This window comes from Miscanthus floridulus, chromosome 10 (assembly GCF_019320115.1).
Source record: "Miscanthus floridulus cultivar M001 chromosome 10, ASM1932011v1, whole genome shotgun sequence".
In the NCBI taxonomy this organism is placed as follows: Eukaryota; Viridiplantae; Streptophyta; class Magnoliopsida; order Poales; family Poaceae; genus Miscanthus; species Miscanthus floridulus.
In genome coordinates this window covers 27,057,715-27,076,992 of record NC_089589.1, presented here as the reverse complement: position 1 = coordinate 27,076,992, position 19,278 = coordinate 27,057,715, and the positions used below count along the sequence as shown (strand labels likewise).

The 19,278-nt window shown below is 43.5% G+C and overlaps 1 protein-coding gene and 1 long non-coding RNA gene across 2 annotated transcripts; both read right to left on the bottom strand.

Annotated features, from left to right (window-relative positions):
- Positions 1 to 609: 609 nt before the first annotated feature.
- LOC136488286 (putative disease resistance protein RGA3) lies at positions 610 to 7,971 on the bottom strand. The gene is made up of 4 exons (XM_066485273.1): positions 6,931 to 7,971; positions 1,021 to 2,920; positions 885 to 922; positions 610 to 621 (listed from the first exon to the last, which is right to left on the bottom strand). The coding sequence occupies exons 1-4, from the start codon at positions 7,969 to 7,971 to the stop codon at positions 610 to 612; spliced, it is 2,991 nt and encodes a 996-aa protein (XP_066341370.1).
- A 2,912-nt stretch (positions 7,972 to 10,883) lies between these two features.
- LOC136485845 (uncharacterized) lies at positions 10,884 to 11,699 on the bottom strand. Its single transcript, XR_010766576.1, has 4 exons — positions 11,561 to 11,699; positions 11,337 to 11,435; positions 11,107 to 11,210; positions 10,884 to 11,011 (listed from the first exon to the last, which is right to left on the bottom strand). It is a non-coding gene; the product is annotated as an uncharacterized lncRNA (long non-coding RNA).
- Positions 11,700 to 19,278: the final 7,579 nt, after the last annotated feature.

The window sequence follows — 19,278 nt, the reverse complement described above, 5'->3', positions numbered from 1 at the left end:
CTGGTCGCTCTTTCTCCCTGTTCGTGCGTAGCAGAGGCACTGCTTTTCCTGTTCGTCTTTTGCGTGTGGGGAGACGAGCAACTGAGCACCAGCACCGTGCTCACCAGGCCCGAGCCGGTGCTCGCCCAGAGAGGCCGAAGGCCTGCGCCAAGCAGCAGGAGCCGCGTGCTCCCAGAGCCCGAGCGGCGCTCGCCCAGGTGGCCATCCTCTCGTCGGTCTCCTCCCTGTCTCTACTTCCTTCGGTGCTTGCATCTGGCCGGCGGCGAGCAGACCCACCGCTGGTTGTTCCTCTCTCCATCTCCGCCCGGTACGTGCAACCCAGTGCCGCGCGGTAGCTGTTTCCCTCCGTTCGTGCGGTTTTTCTCTCGGTTCTGTTCGGCTGTCGGTCCTTTATACTGCTACTAATTTAAATATCTGAAAAATAAAAGGAGCCTCGTTAGGAAGCTGCATTCTCATGGCACTGGCAGCATATATATGAACATTTAGTTGGCAACCTACGTACATTTTCAGGCTCACAATGAATCCGCAAGCCAGAATAAGCTGTATCATAACATTTGTTTTGTAACATGACGACTCACAACTTAATTATATGTACAAGGCTCTGTATTCTCAGGTGGTAACCTGCATCCACAGTAACACAGATTCGAATAAAAAAACTAATTCACATCACATCGCATTCTAGTCACCATGAATTTATTTGCAGTGTCCAACATCTGACTGCCTCACGACGACCCGCAGCGTAGTAATCGGCTCCATTGCTTCTTCTTCGGCTGCTTTTTGTCCAATAGTGCTAGAGACGTATGTAGTAATAATAATAGTCTTGGAGTAGCATGCATACTTTATTGTTACTCCGTCTGTTGTTCCACGATGAATTCTCTTCAAACTTGCTCCACTTTGTCCAATAACTCCTCTGTTTCATCCCCTGAAACGGACCGTCTAGTCAAGTAACCAGATATTCCAATAGCAAGAAAGGTGCTCAGTATACGCAACATATAAAGCAGCAGTGTTGTGTTAATTTACCTGAAGCGTCGGCAGAGGGGCTGATGTTTGTCTTGAAGCTGAAAGGATCTATCGTGTACTTCACGTACCACTTCCTTCGAATGTTGTTGTCGTCATCATTTGCATATGCCCTGACCTGCTTGATATGACTGAACTTGTCCCACTCAGGGCTAGATTTTCCTTTAGCTATGGAAGTGAGCAACAGGACATCACAGTCTAGATCCAAATGCCTTGGGTTTACGTCCTTCAAGTATCCAGGGAGTGTTTTCATGTCGTAGTCCTCCAGTCCGAGTTTCTGAAGTGCAGGCAAACCCTCTAGTACCTTTAACTCTGGGCACTCTATGATCACGAGGTTATGGAAATTTGGCAGATTACTGATCCTCTCCAGGCTAGGACATCCATCCACCTCAATTTCCAAATCAGAACCAAAGTTTTCCAAAGTGCTTGGGTGCTCATGATGGTGTGGTAGTAAGAACTCTGGCCCAACACGCTTGATGCGTGAGGCGCTTTCAATCTGTAGGAACTCCAAGCTGGGGAGCTGGAACAAGCTGTCAGGTAGCTCCGCGCAATAAGGCAAGTCTTCCATCGTTAGAATCCTCAAGCATCCAAGGGGCACATTAGGTGTCGACGTCATCCACCGTGGAAGTCGTTGACCAAAGTACCCTTCGATTTCTAGAGTTTCTAAGCAAGGCGGAGGGCAGAGCTCATCAAACACCTTCTCGATGTGTTGCTGCTCTTCCTGTCCACTAGTGCACTGTAAGCACAGATAGCTGAGGTGCACCTTTTCACCAAGCTTAACCTTTATAGCAAATGTGGAATAAGATACATTCTCCAGGCCACGAATATCAAGACTCGTGAGCCGGTTAAGAGGTCCTAATTCTTCCAAACTACACCAATCACCCTCCACGTGGGCAGGAAACCCCTTCAATACCCTTAAATTAGTTAGGCCACTGAAACCCCTGGGTATATTGTTTATACCTGAGTTAAGAAGGCTTAGATACCTCAGCTGACGTAACTTTCCAATGCCCACAGGAAGCTTCACCATTCTTTTACAATTATTAAGGTCAATGCACTGCAATAATTTCATCTTGGCTATTTTTTCTGGCAGCCTAGATGTGTCAGTGCCAACTAGGGACAAATACCTCAAGTGTTTGAGTTGGACCAATGATTTAGACAATGCATCAAAATTTGCATCTTCTATATGTAGGGTCCGCAAACTTGGAAAACATGACAGTGAATCACCTGGGTTGATCTTAATTTTCCCAACAAAAATTAGTGTTCGTAGTGATATATGTGCTTGCAGAGAACTCCACCCTAGCCCAATTGATTCTGATCCATTGGTTTTTAGTGATATCCGAATAATATTTTGTGGATTAATATTGTTGATAAGGCCAGCCTCACTTTTGTTTGCTATCAGTGCTTCATCTCTAGTCAAATACTGAGCAAATGAACGAACAATATCATGCATATTGCAAACTCCGTGGTCCACATACCTTGGATCTGGCTCTAGAAGGTTCCTAGCTATTAATTGGTCATAGTATTCTTTTCCTAATACTTCTAAATCTTTTGAGTTTCCATGAACAAATCCTTCACTAATCCACATGGCAACAACTTGCTCAACCCAGAACACCATGCTCTTGGGGAGGAGGGCGTAGTGCAGAAAGCAAGACTGCAACTTTGGGTGCAAATCTTGATAGCTAAGGTATACTGCATAGTTTAGCTCTTCAGGCATTTGAGATACTGACCATGTAGAATCATTTAGGACATTTTTCCAGTCGCTTCGCCTTATGTTTTTCTGGCGGAGAAGGCCTCCTATTACTTTGACCGCGAGAGGCAAACCATCACATTTTGCTATAATCGACATTCCAATGTCCTTCAATGCATCAACCTTTGGTTCGTCATTGTTTTCGTTTCCGACCACCTGCAGCAGCAACTTAAGCTTGTTAATTGAATGGAATATGTAGATATAAATACACTTGGTCATAATCGGAAGCAAAATAAAGTGCTAAAAAACAATAGTGTGTGCAGAGGCAAAATTCACATGCGACGTTCTAAGCGTATGACCCATGTACCAGTCCACTAAAATAGATGGAAAAATCATCGTATATGTATATCACTACGGTGCAATTAGGTGACGTCTGTGACTGTGTACAAGAATAGTGTTCTCATCAGTCACTATCATTACCAACTCTCGTCTACCTGATGTTTATAGTCACTCCAGTATTTATCGTATCTTTTATTTAATTTTTTCTTATTTTATTAAAAAAGGTTGTACAGTATGCCAGACTACTTCTCACTGCCAAGTACTGACACTGATAAGTGATAAAAAAGCACAAAATGTATGCCAGATTACTGCATCTTCACTGCCAGTAACCGACAATGACAGTATTTAAACTCAAGATCTCAACATTCTCCTGAGCATCTATACCAGCAGAGCTATACAACACTTGTGACTATACAACTGATGCTATTCTTTTAACTACACAATTTTGAATCTTATATTGCATATTTGATACTTTAAATGATCTCAAATGAAAAGGTTGTTAACTGCAAAGTTGTAGATCGATCTCATCGACTACTAGCTCTACTATTGACTTTGTCTCCATTCGACATCAATAACCATCTCAAATCCCATTGGTGAACTTACATAGAATATTTTGATATGTAAACCATCTTAAATTAAAAAGTTGTTAGCTACAAAGTTTTAAATCTTTTTGAACGTATAAAGCTTATCTTATCAAACATCATATGAAAAAGTTATTATTTTTTCGTAAAATAGCCTATCACTGTTGGTTGTAGCCACAGACCGGCCAAGACGGGTGGTCCTTCACTGCATGTTCGTGGCTATAACCAGCAGTGATAGTACACTGCCTGTCACTATCACTTGTAGCCACGATTCGTTCGTGAAAGTTCGATTCGTTCGTGAAAGTTCATCTATCACTGTCAGTTGTACTATCACTACCGGTTCCAAAGCAACCAGCAATGATGGTCCGACAATGATGGCCTGTGTTTGCGGTAGTGCTAGGTCCTATGCTACCCACTTGCCTATTAAGAATGGTATGAGCTATCATGTCAGCCTGCACTATGGCACTTAAGGCCATGTTTGGATGTTGTAGCATTAAGAGACGTAGTATTAAGAAACAACGATTTTAGAACCTATAGATGTGGTAAACCATGATTTAGCAACAAAGAGGTCTAGATATGAGTTTATAAAACTGTAAAGAGACTACAAATTTAGCAAAACTCTGGTTTTCAAAACCATAAAATTTGTTGCATCAAAACACTTCATACAACTCTAATAAATCAAAGTATTTCATAAAAGCATGGTATTTTTCTAAAACTCCAAAAATACATCTGCATCCAAACAGGGCCTAAGATTTTGAACTTGCTACATTCAAGAATTGTATATGTAGTAGAAGTATTATTTTTATAAAAATATAGAATAATCAAAATTAAATTACCAGTGTCGATATGACATAGTATTTGAGTCAAAATTTATAAAATTATTTGAAATAAAAACTTATAAACTTTTTTTGTCATGCCATGGTAATGTAATTTAAAATAAATTATCAGTGTCATTTATATGTGGTTTGTTAAGTAACAGTTTAGCACTTGATGATCTATTAACTAAAAATATCCTAATGTATGTATGTTTGATTGGTCGATATATTAACCCAACTTTATGTTAATAACCGAAATGTATAGCATGGATCATGGAGGATGCAAACTATACAACCACGATGTTGTCAGAAATTGGTCCTGCAATCGGCCAGGTTGAAGGTGAAAGAAGGAACCCGAGAAACCAGAGGATTTATTTTAACGAACATCTGTCCCTGCTGATGGTTCAGTAATTAACTAATCGGTCCCAATACAAGCCTACATGAAGCTAGTCCTCGTTTGAAACCCAAAGATTGGGTATATGATCCTAGAAAATAAATTCGTCCCTTTGTGACATTTGGTTTATTTTTTGATTCCAATTTGACACTATATGTTCAATTTCGTTGCAACTTATCATGAGATTATTCATAAAAGGACCAAACACCCCTGGTAGAAAAACGAATGGACGGAAGTCAATTATTAGGATCCAACTGGAAAGGTTATTAAAGTCTGCACATCTTGACCCGAAGAAGCTACGTTTTTCTCCCTTATTCATACTCTCTTGGATGCAGGTAAGCCTAATGTGATATCCCTTGTATCCTTAGCTTTTTAACCATTCTAGAGATGAGACAAGTGAGGCAAGTTACATGGACAATTACTCAAGTGTCTATGGTAAAACCTGTCAATCAGGATATATGCCAAAGGCCCCGTGAGTACTTTTCCTAACTTTTTACGCCATGTTCAGAATAGAACTTTAAATCATTGATTTTATTTTAACATGTTTACAGGATCTAGTAAAATTATAATAGTTTGAAAAGGTTGTTAGAGAAAAGGATAAAAGTTACATATGTTATATGTTATTTTAATGTCTAACTCGATGAGATATTTAAAAAGTTACACTCCTATCACCTAATAATAGGACTTCTGAAAATTTAGAACAAAATAAATTAGGCAACAAGAGAAAGCCTAACATTCCCATCATTAAACAGTAATGTCCAGTCCTGATTGGCTTTAATAGTACAGGCTATAAATTGCTGATTCTTTATCAGACCGTGGAGGATGGGACTTGGTCTTGGAGATATTAAACCTAAGCACCAGACGCCCTTTGCAACGAAAGGATACAGTAGAGTAAAAGTTTAGAAATCTTAATCTCATGACCATCTAAAGAGTTGAGGCTCTCAAAAAAATCTATAGAGTTGCGACCACAAGTATTAGTAACAATGTAATAATGCTTGTACATGAGCTCTTACGAAACTTCACAAGCACCTACAGTCATTTGTGTAATGTAAGATTTTTTTTTTAAAAAATATTACTACATGTTACTAACTTTATTATTGTTTGTAGTTTACGCTTATTCCTTTTAGGCTTTTATTTCGCCTGTTCTTTATCATGCTCTGTGTTCATGATTCTTTAATGACATTTCAGTACTATAGAAATGGAGTTCGCCATCACTATTTTTATTCTATTAGAAACATCGGTAAAAATATATCACCTCCGGTAATTGAACCGTTGATAAAAATGGTTTTCACCACCATTTGTGGCAGTGAAAACCGGTTTTGAGTATATAGCCGGTCAGAAATCCTAGCCCATTCTCACTCCCTCACTGACACCCCACCTACTGACCACCTCTCTCTCCCTTACTCGAGCACTTCCTTCCGCCCCCTCTCTCCCTCACCAGCACTCCCTCCGGCCCCCTCTCTATCCACTGTAGCACCGCGGCCCTAAGATCGGATCTGCCATCGGCGCGGGGGCAGACACCACCCATGGCCCTCAGCAACATGGCGGACGCCGCCCAACATAGAGATGGACCTCGATGTCACAATCCTGGCCGCTAGGGGCAGCTAGCGTAGACCATCATGGATGAACGCAGGCACACATGACACGTGTATTTTTTAATTATTTTTTTATTCAACTTTCAATATCGGTTTCAATGTGGCGGCGATGAAGGTGAGCATCACCGCCGAATCGCAAAACCGGTGGTGATTGTGGTTTTCAAGCAAGCGGTGATAATGTTTGTGTATAGTGTTTTGAAAGTGGTTTACAGACCCTAGATTTCTAATATTAATGCTAAAACAAATAACTATTTTGTACAACCATGCGCATAAGGGCATCTTTAGTGTAGATTTTCTTTATGTGGTTTCTAAGAGTGCCACATCATTTTATAGGTTTAGGTTGATGAATGAAATGATTCCTCTCAAGACACCATTTTATAAATAGATAGTAAAGCAAATGTGAAGAAAATGCGCAAGATTACCGACATCTGAATAAATAGTGTAGCAAATGCGCATGCATGAATGTGTAACAAAATAAAGCTATAAATTAACTTATACGAACCTGCTTCTTGAGCAAAGACCAGGCATCTTCTTGCTCTAATTTGTTGACATGGTGGTAGGGCACCTCCGCCATCATGCCTTTGGCGACCATGTCATGTCTTGTGGTAACGAGGACACAACTACCTTGAGCTAGGACGCTTAATAATGGAGTTTTGAGGACACCCTCCCATGCATGGTGGTCCCAGACATCATCCATCACCAATAAAGTCTTGCAGTCCTTCAAGGTTTCCTTAAGGGTTCGCTCTAGTGCGGCCTTTGTGTTTCTTGGTGCTTGATGGTTTCCTTGTGTTTCAGTGATAGCTCTCTCTAATAGATCAACATCGCTAAATTCTTGGTTGACACTCAACCATATTCTCTTTTGAAACTCTTGTTTGATAAAGTCATGATTAAAGATCTTCTTGGCAAGGGTGGTTTTGCCAATCCCTCCTACTCCCACAATAGCATAAACCATAACACTTTTGTGTTCATGTACATTTTTGTCCTTCTTCGTGAGCAAATCCACAAGATTTCTTGTGTCCTCCTCAATCTTCTCACCAACCACACCTAATTCATCCTCCCCTGTTGTCTCACGCCTAGCGCGAAGGGAGGATTCTACCTTTTTCGTGTTGTCCTCATAAGATGCAAGGTTAATGAAGTTGAAGGTTTTGCTACGCTTCTCAATGTCATCTAGCCTCTCATTAAGACGTTTTAAGCGATTACCGATGTCATGAGCATGGAGAGGATTCCTCATACAAAAGAGCAAGGGATTGAAGCAGCCCATATCACAACTTTGACCCCGTTCCATCGCCTTTAGCTGGCACAAATCAAGGATGTTGGTAGCATCATACATGGCATTCCTAAGCTCTCTCACCCATGATTTCACACTCTCGTCGCTGATGTTCCTCCTGTCAGCATCGGCGAGGAACCTCTTAAGGTCCCCAAGCTTCATCCCCATCTTTTTTATCTCATCGGGAACACATAAGAGCAGATGCACCTCTTCTTTAGCGATCTCCAACAACATGTCTTGGAGGTAGGATGCTAAAGCATCCAGTACCACCGTCATTTTTGCTGCTTCGATATCTACAAAATCGAAATTAGATAAAAAATTACGTGTTTTGTTTTAAAGGAAAGGTAATCTTGATGGTAAAAGTACCGAGGCCCCTATAACCTTGGCACTATTATTCAAAAGGGAACACTGCAACAGTAGATGGGTACTAGAATAATCACATTGAAATGATAACTGAGTACTTTTGGTACCAGATCTGGCGCATAGTAGCAAGCTAAAACGATGACTGAGTTAACAAATTAATGAGTAGCTAGCAGACGAGAATATGATGAAGTTTGATCTATGGATGATGTTGAAATATTATATACTTGGGCACCTAAAAATCGAAAGCAACTACACCAATCTCAAGCCGTCACCCTTGTGTGAGTATATTTGTGAGTGGAAGAAGAGTATAATATCTCCAACAAAAACTAGAAAGAAAGAAAGAAACAAAGAAAGAAAGCAGATGGAAATAAAAATAGAGAGGGCCGGGAAAGACTAGGCATATGCACCTTGATTTGCAGCGGGGAAAAGAGAATTAATGCTGTGTGTGTCCTTCGGTTCCGGCGTCAAGGAAACGGACCTGTTGAGCGATGGCTGGAACTAGAAGTACGTAACGTTTGACCAAGTGCCGGCGTGGTTTGCCTAGCAGTTGCACGGTTGGAGATGCCTGGATCTGGCCTCTGGCTCGGTGTGGTGTGGGCTACTACTCTGCTTGACGGACGCTGGCGGAGGTGGGAGTAGGTGGTGTCTGAAGGGCTGAGGGCCAATAGCGAGGATTGCGGCTAGCCGGCAACGGAGGCGTGAGCTAGGAGACGTGAGGTGTGCCTGCGGTGGCTATGCTGGGGCTGCTTTAGTTTGTGAACGAAGGCGACTTTATTTATTGTTGGGCATGACCACCTAGTTAACTGAGCTGGTAGTGGCAGATAATTTTTTTGTTTTACTCTGAACAGCTTCAAATATAAAAACACACACACACAACCACAAGGTAGAGGAGAATGTTTATATATAGGGATTTTTGTCCACAATAAAAGGAAGTTTGTAGCACACCATGATTTTGTGTCTCCAGCACACCCAAGCAAATAAAATGACTAGCTAGCCCACGGGCCCACTCTCCATTCCCTTTGCATGCGTTTTATTTCTCCGTCCCTAATCTCCTTTTCCCCCTCTGGTGGCCAACAAACGTGTTGTTGGCTTCGACCAGGCACACTAGATCTCTCCTTTGCCGCTGAGCAGTAATACAGATGCCACCGCCCAGCAACAACAGGGGGCCACCCTGGCCCATCAGCGAAGTGCAATGAGATTTTTTTTGTTTGTACCAAAGAGAGACTCTAGAAGTTTCTAGCTCCGTCGCTGGCTACTGCAATTTGTCCATCATCAACTTCTAGCGCTCGAAATCCCTACCTCTGGCTTTGCGTATTTTTTCCCTAACCACTCCACCTGTAAGATGTTTGTGTTTTTTGAGACCATAAGACGTTTGTGTTCTTTTGAGATATTCGTCCTCTCCATTTTATGTCATATTGTTTTGAAATGAGTATTTGGGATATGAAGTGAATTCAAATGAAAAATTGTCAACTACAAAGTTTTATAACTTTCCAAGTTCTACAACTTTGGTTTTGGTCATTTTTCCATTCGAGGTCATTTAAAGAATTTCAATTTCAGATGTGAGGAAATTCAACCGTAATTTTCCTTGGACAGATGATTTCAAATGAAAAAGTTGTCAACTACAAAGGTGCATAACTTTTCAAGATCTACAACTTTTGTTTTGGGATTTTCTCCATCCGAGGCCATTTAAAAAGTTCGAATTTTGAATTTGAGAAATTAAACATAATTTTTGTTGAATAGATGATTTCAAATGAAAACATTGTCAACTACAAAGTTGCATAGCTCTTCGAGATCTACAACTTTTGTTTTGGTCGCTTCTCCATCCGATATCCTTAACTACAACTACACACCCACTTGTGACTATAGAACATATGGATTGCTTTGTTATTAACTTCTATGAAATCTTGCAAACCAAATAGAGAGACATCATAACGACTTTAAATAAAAAAGTTTTGATCTACAAAGTTGCATAACTTTTCAAGGTCTACAACTTTTGATTTGGTCGTTTCTTCATCCGAAATCTTTAACTACCACTACACACTCACTTGTGACTATAGAGCATATGGACTCCTTTGATATTAACTCTATAAAATCTTGTGGTGTATATTTAGACATTCAAATGATCTCAAATCAAAAAAGTTTGTACTAAAAAGTTGTAGATCTTGTCGAGTACTACAACTTTGGTATAGTCTTCATCAGACATCATATGAGAAAGTTACTAAGTTCATATCACTGCCGAATCAAGCCATGAACTGGTAGTGATAATATGACTGGTGCTTTTAGCTAAAAATCGCAGTGATGACCCAATATCATTGCCGGTTCATAGCTCAAACTGACAGTGATATCATTGCCAGTTTTAGCCACAAACATTGTCCAATGTGGAAATGAGTCGAAGGGAAGAGAGTGTCAAGGGCAATATGGTCCTTTGACTGAGCAAGGTGTGTCATGGACAAAACTAATGTTTTCGCAACGTGTTTGTGACTAATTCATTGAGTACAATGCGCTGTGCGCAAATCCACTTTTTCTGAGTGTCCCGTGGACAAAAATCCTTATAAATATCAACTGATGAAGCAACCACACCATAAGGGAACAGAGATGGGGACAACATGGAACTTTTGTATAACCGGAAACCACGACGATATATATATATATATATATATATATATATATATATATATATATATATATATATAGGTTGGGTTTGAATTACAACAGATGGTTGCAATCAACTCTGAAATTACGAATAGCTTATGATCTGCCCATTATATCTAAAAAAAATGATCGGTGGCTGGTCCAATGCGACCTCTAGGGACTAGTTAAGATTATTTTTGTTTTTTTAAAAAGAAACAGATCGACAAGTGCTGAATATGGAGTGCTTACAATTACAGAACAAGATGATCGACGAGCTCGCTCGCTGGCAGCTGTCACCTGGCACCGATCGGACCTGTGCGCCCTGAGAATAGATCGACAGAGGGGATGATTGGATCAACAGATGAAGCAGATGAATGAAGCAAAACCAAAACGGAAGAGAGGAAGGGGGCGACATACAATTTTTGTATAACTGGAAACCACGATGATGGGTATCTTCGCCGAACAAATACGGAAGAAGTTAAAGATGGGGTTTGAATCAAAACGAATGGCTGCAATCAGCTCTGCAAATAAGAATGGCTTATTCGTCAGTGGTTCGTTCTATGCGATCTCTAAGGAGGGTGAATATTTGAAATAAAAGAAAAAGAAACAGCTCGAGGAGAAGTGCTGAATCAATATTGGGTGCTTACTGCTTACACAGTTACCGATCAAGACCACGATGATGGGTATCTTCGCCAAACAAAAAATGAAAGTTGGGTTTGAATCACAACGAATGGATGCAATCAACTCTGCAAATACGAATGGCTTATTATTCGTCAGTGGTTGGTTGGCTGAATACGACCTCTAAGGGAGGGTCATTCTTTTTCATTATTTCAAATAAAAGAAAAACAGACAGATCGAGCAAAGTGCGTACAGTTACCGAGCAGGACTGCAAGACGATCGACGAGTTCGCAAGCTCGCAGCTGGCTCCTTCCGATCCGAGGCTCTCGCGCCCGGAGACGAGAGTGGACGGATCGATCAGCAGAACAGTGATGTGTGTGACATGAATGAATGAGAGCCAGATGATGGGGATAGAGAAGCGCGTAGAAGCAGAGGAGGCCCGCATGCTTTATACACACACTGCCTACGACGGAGGGGAGAGGACGCTTGTATCCACCTGGAAGCAAGCAAGGGATACATTTTGCAGCGGCACGAAGACACGAGGGCCCGGGTCGCCCAGGAAGGAATGTATCCTGAGTGCTTTTGCTTTAGGCCGCGGCGTTGGAAGCATGTTGCAGCGATCCATCCTGATGTCGTGTGAGGGCTTTTGCTTTTGTCCACTGGAATTGGAAACGGCAAAGCATATGTTGCAGCGAGAAGCAAGGAATTTATACAAGCTGGTCGTGTGCTTTTGAGCATCTGAAAGCACGTTGCTTTAGGGCACTCACAATGCAGACTCTACTATGGAGTCTAAGTCTATTTATTATCCTCCTATTTATTATACTTTGCTGATGTGGCAGTCTATTTATTGAAGAGAGAGGGAGAAAAAACTAGACTCCAAGTCTTATTTAGACTCCAAGTCTATGATATCTTCGAAGTAATAAATGACTTAGACTCTATGGTAGAGTCTACATTGTGAGTGCCCTTAGGCCGCGTAGGGAACCATCCGAAGCATGTTGGTCCCGTGCAATGCAGAGCAAAATGCTGTAGGAGTACGTACAACTAACTAGAGATGCCCTATTGCCCTGAGAAACGCAACAAGTAGGCAACGCCGTTAGGAAAAAGCAAAGGATGGCCAAGGATCCGATTCCCTTCAGGTTGATAGGGCCGTTGCACAAATTAAACTAAGAAGGTAATTAGAGCCAGTTTTGCCAGCTGGGAGGAACTGGAAGGCGTGCATCTCTACCTTTTGATGCGTGATGCCTCACAGGTGAACGTGGAGCACCGTTTCTGTTCAGGCCTTTGATTCAGAAGGTAACACTTTTTATGTTTTCGTCCATTTGTTCTAAGAAATCGTACGGCCAAACTAGGAAACTCATATGCGCGTCTGGGCAAAGCCGGATATGAGCCAGATGACGGGTAGTTCCTCGGCACGCCGCATGGGACGGCTGGGAGCCATCGGAGCGGAGCACACGGTTATATGGGTCGAAGTCGACGGCACGGTCATTGGCAAACACAAAGACAGTGCCGTCAGGGAGGAGGTGGAGGAACGGCCGAAAGGGTACAGGTTGTTCTCGGCGTCGGGCTCCGTCGTCTCGTCCATAAACGGAAAGAACGTCAGCGCCGGCGCCGGCGCCACGTCATCGGCGTGCGGGAAGTACTCGAGGTTGGACTGCCGCCGCCCGCCGAGGATCAGCACGCGGCCGTCGGGGAGGATCATGTCGGTGGCGTACCACCGCCGCGCGGCGAGGAACGACGGGAGCTCGACCCTGCCCGTGGCCGGGGAGAAGAGCCGCGCGACGCGGTCGCCGTTGGAGAAGCCGCCGGTCTGGAGGAGCGTGCCGTTGGGGAGCAGCGCCCCCGAGGAGCACCACGGGTTGGTGGCCAGCGGGTACGGGTGCAGCACGTTGGAGCGGAGGTCCAGGAGCACCGAGTGAGCCGTGCGGTCGGCGCCGTCGGCGGTGGCCGCGCACGGCGCCAGCGCGGCCAGCGAGATGTTGGAGGGCCCCGTGTCGGTGCGGTCGAACATCAGGACGAAGTCCCCCGGCAGCAGCTGCATGTGCATCGCCGAGACGCCGATGCTCGCATGGAGGAGCTGCCATTCTCCCTGGAACGACGAGGACGGTGTGGTGGGCTCCTGCGACGGGGCATCATCGGCGCCGGCGGCATTGGCAATACAGCTGGCGATTAGGAGGAGGTGGAGAAGCAAGGATCTTGGCTTGGGCATGGCTGCTGAGCATGCATCCATGCATGCGATCTTTAAGCCTTTTCATGCATTCTTGCGATGTTGATAAGCTAGGTGTAGGTTTGTAGCTAGCTTGTGTACAGAGTGTGTTGCGTTGCATTGTGATGGTACAGCCGTACAGGGAAGGTTGCATTGCATTGTGTTGGGTGGAGGGTTGGTTCAGGGAAGGTTGGAGGGACGAGGGAAATGGGGAATACGCATTTGATGCTTCGAACAGGGATACACGATTCAAAGAGTCAGAAATTTCGGACCAGACTTCATTTAACCCGTCAAAATATTCATGTTTAGCTAGTATTTAGCTGAATCTTTGCCACAATTTGATCAAGAGGCACAGAGACGAAACAGATGATTATAGTTTGATAAGTTTGAACTTTTATACTGAAGGAAGAAATTGTGAGTTTGTTTGAACTATATACTGGGCAAAATATAGCAATTTCTGAGCATTAACAATTGACGTAGGTGAACTTCGTAAAGATTGAGTTCACTGCCTCAGTGACCGGTTTAGATTGGGACCTCAATTTGCATCACAGCTCTAAACCAATCCACCATCACTGAGGCGGTGCGACCCTCATTGAGTGACCGGTTAGATTGGGACCTCAACTTGCACTGCCTCATCAAAACTCTAGACTCTAAACTCACAATGTATAACCATGTACTGCCGCTCCACAAGTGCCACTCATGTTCTATATACTTAGAGCCCGTTTGGTAGGGCTTCAAATTCTTCTAGAAACATTTTGGATCCAGATTCTCTTAGAAAACATTTTGGACGATGAATCAAAGTCACCTTACCATTTGGATGGAAGAATCAAAATCATTCCGAAACCACATTTTCACGGTTTCTTGCTCCTAGGCACCCTTATATATCTACCTATGATGTGTGCCCATTGCTGCCACGCCCTTAAGATACACGTATTTGGAGCTTCATGAGTAGATATATATAGGTAGGTCACTTGGATAGTTGGAAACTGATAGAAAGAAAGAATATGATTTACAAATATAAATGGTTTAGGGCATGTTTATAGTTTATACAAGTTATTTATAGCGCAATACTTCAACTAGCATTTTGTATTCGATAATGATAGGACGAACGTCGCATGCCCGCACTCTGCCTTGCTCTCCTTCGGTCCATTTCTCCACAAAAAAAGACAGTGCCACTCGCCTTCTCTAGAACGGGGCCGCTCGCCGTAGGCAGAGCACCCGCCCTTCGTGGCCTTATCTCTAGTGCGATGACACTGACCCAGGCGCCCGTCCCGCGTTGCTCCACGCCCATCCACCTCGCCCGCTGCAAAAGGGGAGGTAGCGGAGGCATGCGCCTACACCTGGGGAGGCCTTGGGAGGCCTGCGCCTACGCCCCCATCCACCTCGCCCATCGGCAGGAAGGGGAGGCTTGTGCCTGCGCCTGGGTGTATGCTGGGCCGTTGACGTCCCCCCTGACCAACGCATGTTGAAAGCATATGTTTTAAGTGTTTCTGATGTTTCAGAGGTATGTTGCAAGTGTTTCATATGGTTGTTGCAAAAGTAGATCAGAATGTTGCAAATGTTGCAAAGGATATACACATATATTGCAACCGTTTGTTCCAAATATTTCATCTGTTTTTCAGACGTATGTTGCAAATGTGTCTATTTAGATGTTGGATATGTTTTACACATATGTTGCAAGTGTTTTATCTGGATGTTGCATATATTTTGCAATGGCTTTTCAAGTGTTTTTCAGGTATTTTTTCAAGTGTTTCAGATGCATGGTTTAAGTGTTTCATCTATCTTCAGATGTATGTTGCAAATGTTTCATCTGGATGTTTCAGAAGTAGATTGGGTGTTGCACATGTTGCAGTGGCGCCGGTGGCTAGCGGACAGCGGCCTGCCGCAGGGCTACGTCTCCTACCTCGCGCAGTGCACCTCTCCCTCTCCTCTCCCTCCCCTCCCCTCCCCTCCCTTCCCTTCCCACCATCTCACCGTGACAGTTCATGCTCGGCGGGGAAACCCTACTCGACGAGCTCATTAACACCCGCTGAGGTGGTGGCCGTGGGTCGGCTGATGATAGAATGATGCCCGTGTGGTGGCCCCGCAGCAAGCTGAGGTTCGTGTCATCCGCTCGCTATGCACGGGAAACAGAGCAGCCACGGGCGTCCATCCGGACGTCCAGGTGCTAGTCATGCCGTTTTGTATTTAGATTTAACCCCCTGTACAAGACTCCTTTCACCAAGTCTATGAATATTTGTATTAATATGTTTGCCATTATTTAATTGGCTAGGTGCATTTGGTTTGTGTCCACATCTTCCTGTACCACAAGTATATACAAGTGTTATAGTTTCTTACCAAGATCACACAATGGACCTTGTCTATAGAGATCCAAGCCCACACTAGTTGGCAAGCTCCACGGGCGACGCTCTAGCCGGCTAGGAGTAAGCTCCAAGAGTAATAAACATAATCCACCGGCTTGAACGCGAACCAAGTGCTCTGGGAGATGAAGAACAGATTGGTGAGCTCTCTAATGCAGTTTGGAGGCTCAAACTCTCATGGATTTGCAAGCGAATCAAAGGGAGAAGCTTGAGGGGATCCAAAGGTGAGTAAGAGAGGGAGAGAGCTGCTCTGTTCGCACTTGGGAAGAGAATGGTCGAGATAACCGTTGGGGGAAGCAGGAAGGTGATAGACATACCCCTGCTGTCCAACAATAACTTTTAAGTCGCGGTAGTGCCACTCGGCCCAGACAGCTTAGAAAATAGGATTGTGAAGCTTGTTGTCTTGGCTAAGGTTGAAGGATATTTTGGTGGGTGTTTGAGCACTTGATCACACAGATAAGCTTGCGTATTGTATCCCTCTTTATAGTACGGCATTTCCTAAACTCAATTTCAAAGCACAAAAAATTTAAATGCCTTTGAGTCGGTTGCCACTTTCTTTTGTAATTGGGGGTTCCACCATTGCATGTAGTATCCCCTTTCTCAGTATCACTTCATAAAGGCTTTGCAATCATCTTTGTCTCATCTCTTCGAGCAAACATACCTTAAGCATGTGATTTGAACTATTTCCATACATATGAGTTCACCCCATGGCTTCAAGTCACTTCTACTAAAGATTTGATTCTCAATACAATATGACTCCTCATAGCTCGATTAGTTCCTTGACTCAATGCAAGTACTCACTTCTTCACCTTAGCCATGGTACCTCGATCCTCAAGCTATCGCTTGCCCTTCACCTTTGCTTAGTCCCTCAAAACCCTTTCCTTGCTATCTTCACCTTATCAAGCCATACTCAAGTCACATCATATTAAGCATCCATTGAAAAACCAATTTTTTAATATTGTGATTCTTGCTAGAATATCTTCTAGATATGAATGTTGAGATCAATCAAGCTTTATTTTGATTCACATAGAGATATATATGAATCAACATCAATATGGTCAAGCCAATTCACGGTTCCTCATATCCTCTTTATTTTGGCTTGACACTCCTAACACTCTTTTCATTATCTATCTTCATACTTCTAGCTTGATCAAATCAATGCAAAGTGATTTTCTAAATCTTTATCCATACAAGCAAACCAACAAAGAGACCGACTTATATCCAATAAGAGTTGTGTGCTTTGTCATTTAACCTTCGCTTGGTATTTCTTCACTTATGCATTCTTGACTCATTCTTCAATCCTCGATCAAAGCTAGTCCATTATCCAACTCTTCTTGTTCATGTAAACCAAGCCACTATATATAGAGACCAATCCAAAATCATCAACTCATGTCTCATTTGCCATTTGCCAAATATGCTTGCTTTCACATGATGCTATGATATCCCACAACATAGAAGCCATTTCACTGATTCTATTTGCATTATTGTCTTTTGCTTGAACTAGATTGTTTCCATGATCTTCCAATACAACAATAATACACAACTTTGGTCTTGATTTGAACATTATATGGAATATCATGTGCAAGAAGTGTGCTACTTTTTATTGGCTCATCCTTCCTTTAAGAAGGTTATTATGGTTATTTGGTAATTGGTATTCACTTCTGTATTATAAAGGAAAGGATTTAAAAAAATCTTATATATATTCCAGTCACATACCATCTATTTCTATTCAGTCTCATTTTCATTCACAAACCCACATAGCAGGCGCCACATGTGGTCTGGGAACCGCCCCTACAAATGCATGATTTGTAGAGACGGTATGGTAGGGGCGGCTAGCCAAGCCACCTCTACAAAGCCTCACCAGCCGCCCCTACAAGTGATATGTGTAGTAGTGACACCTTATAGAACTTATAAGACAACAAATTAGACTAGAAAAAGGAGTTGTTAGTTTCTAGAAGGGGTGAATCAAGAATTTAAGGCAAGTTTGGGTATCAAGGGATAATTGTTGGACAATTAACAATTAGCTAAAGTTAATGCTAGCTCATCCAAAGCGGAGGCTAATATAGGTGAGTTAATATTTTAGTCAAGCCCTCAACTAACTATCAACCAATTAGTTACCTAATCTTAACTAACTTAGATTATTTTTTAGCCCCAGCTAATAATAGCTTTTTTAGGAGAGCCCCAGCTAATAGCTGCGTCCTAGCTAATCCAAACAAACCGCGTTAATGTGGGTCAGTTTGAGTTTCTACCACAAATGAAATGAGAGAGCTACTATTTAATTAGCAGGTGCAATATCATGTTCAAATCATCGTTTCTTCGCTCGTGATGCCAATGCACACCTTACCGCTGGCCTTTTCAATGCCGCCAGTCCGCCCGGTCCATTTCATATGTCCGTCCCTACGCTAGCGTGACAGGCGATGCTCCACGTCGTGCGCCACTGTTCTATGAAGTTCGGAGTCGCCCAACGCCTTGTCACCAACAGGACATGTTTAGATCTATTTAGCACTAAAAATTAGCTAGCTAAAGCTAAAGAGTACTATTTTTAGCTAACTAATTTTTAGTACGGGACGTTTGGATCCACCTGCTAATAGCTGCTAATAGTGTAAAGTAATCTGCTGCTTTTTCCTCTGTACACGTGGCAGGGGCAGGCGCCGAAAGGGCTCCCCTGCTGCTGCACTGGCAGGGGCAGGCGTCGAAAGGCTCCCATGCTGCACTGTAGCCACAGCAGGGGCAGGCGTCAAAGTCAGTCCTACTGTCACATCTAGTCACTATAGTAGCCTGGCAGCCTGGCATGTCTGTGTAATAGGATTAGATGGGTAGAGTTGTATATATAGCTTCCCACTGCAACTCAGTGAAGAGAGTTCAGTTTTGCCATCTCCTCTACAGAGCTCCGGCCAACGCCGGTGCTTGTGCTGTATGTGTGTGCGCTCTGTTCTCCCTTCCTCTTCTACCTCTAGCTATAGTGTGTGTGCGAGAACGTCGGTGAGCGGTTGACTCACCCGTGCGGGAGATCTTGGGACCAACAAGTTGTATCAAAGCAGTACAAGCGCCGTCGCTGGACTAACCGCTAGCGATGACGGACGGTTTGGAGATGGGCGACAGCAGCGGCGCTGCTGTGGCTGCCTAGCCACGACAGGAGGTCGTCGTGCGAACGGTGCGGGAGGTCAGCAGCACCAGTTGATCGACGCTGACTCGCACCAACTATGGCGAGTGGGCGGTGACCATGAAGGTCAAGCTCGACGGCTCTAGAATGCCATTGACAACGGCACCGACAACGAAGAAGATGACATGTCAGCATTGGAGGCTATCCTCGCTGCTGTGCCAGCGGAGTATAGGGAGCCATTGGGGACGAAGAACTCTGCTAAGGAGGCATGTGAGGCCATTGCAGCGATGCGCGTCGGCTACGAA

Excerpts from the sequence above, each read along its gene's own strand:
- LOC136488286 (XM_066485273.1), bottom strand. The coding sequence starts at position 7,971 with ATGACGGTGGTACTGGATGCTTTAGCATCCTACCTCCAAGACATGTTG. Across the intron at positions 2,921-6,930 it reads GGTCTTTGCTCAAGAAGCAG|GTGGTCGGAAACGAAAACAA; the intron begins GTTCGTATAAGT and ends TTGCTGCTGCAG. Across the intron at positions 923-1,020 it reads CCCCTCTGCCGACGCTTCAG|GGGATGAAACAGAGGAGTTA; the intron begins GTAAATTAACAC and ends GGTCCGTTTCAG.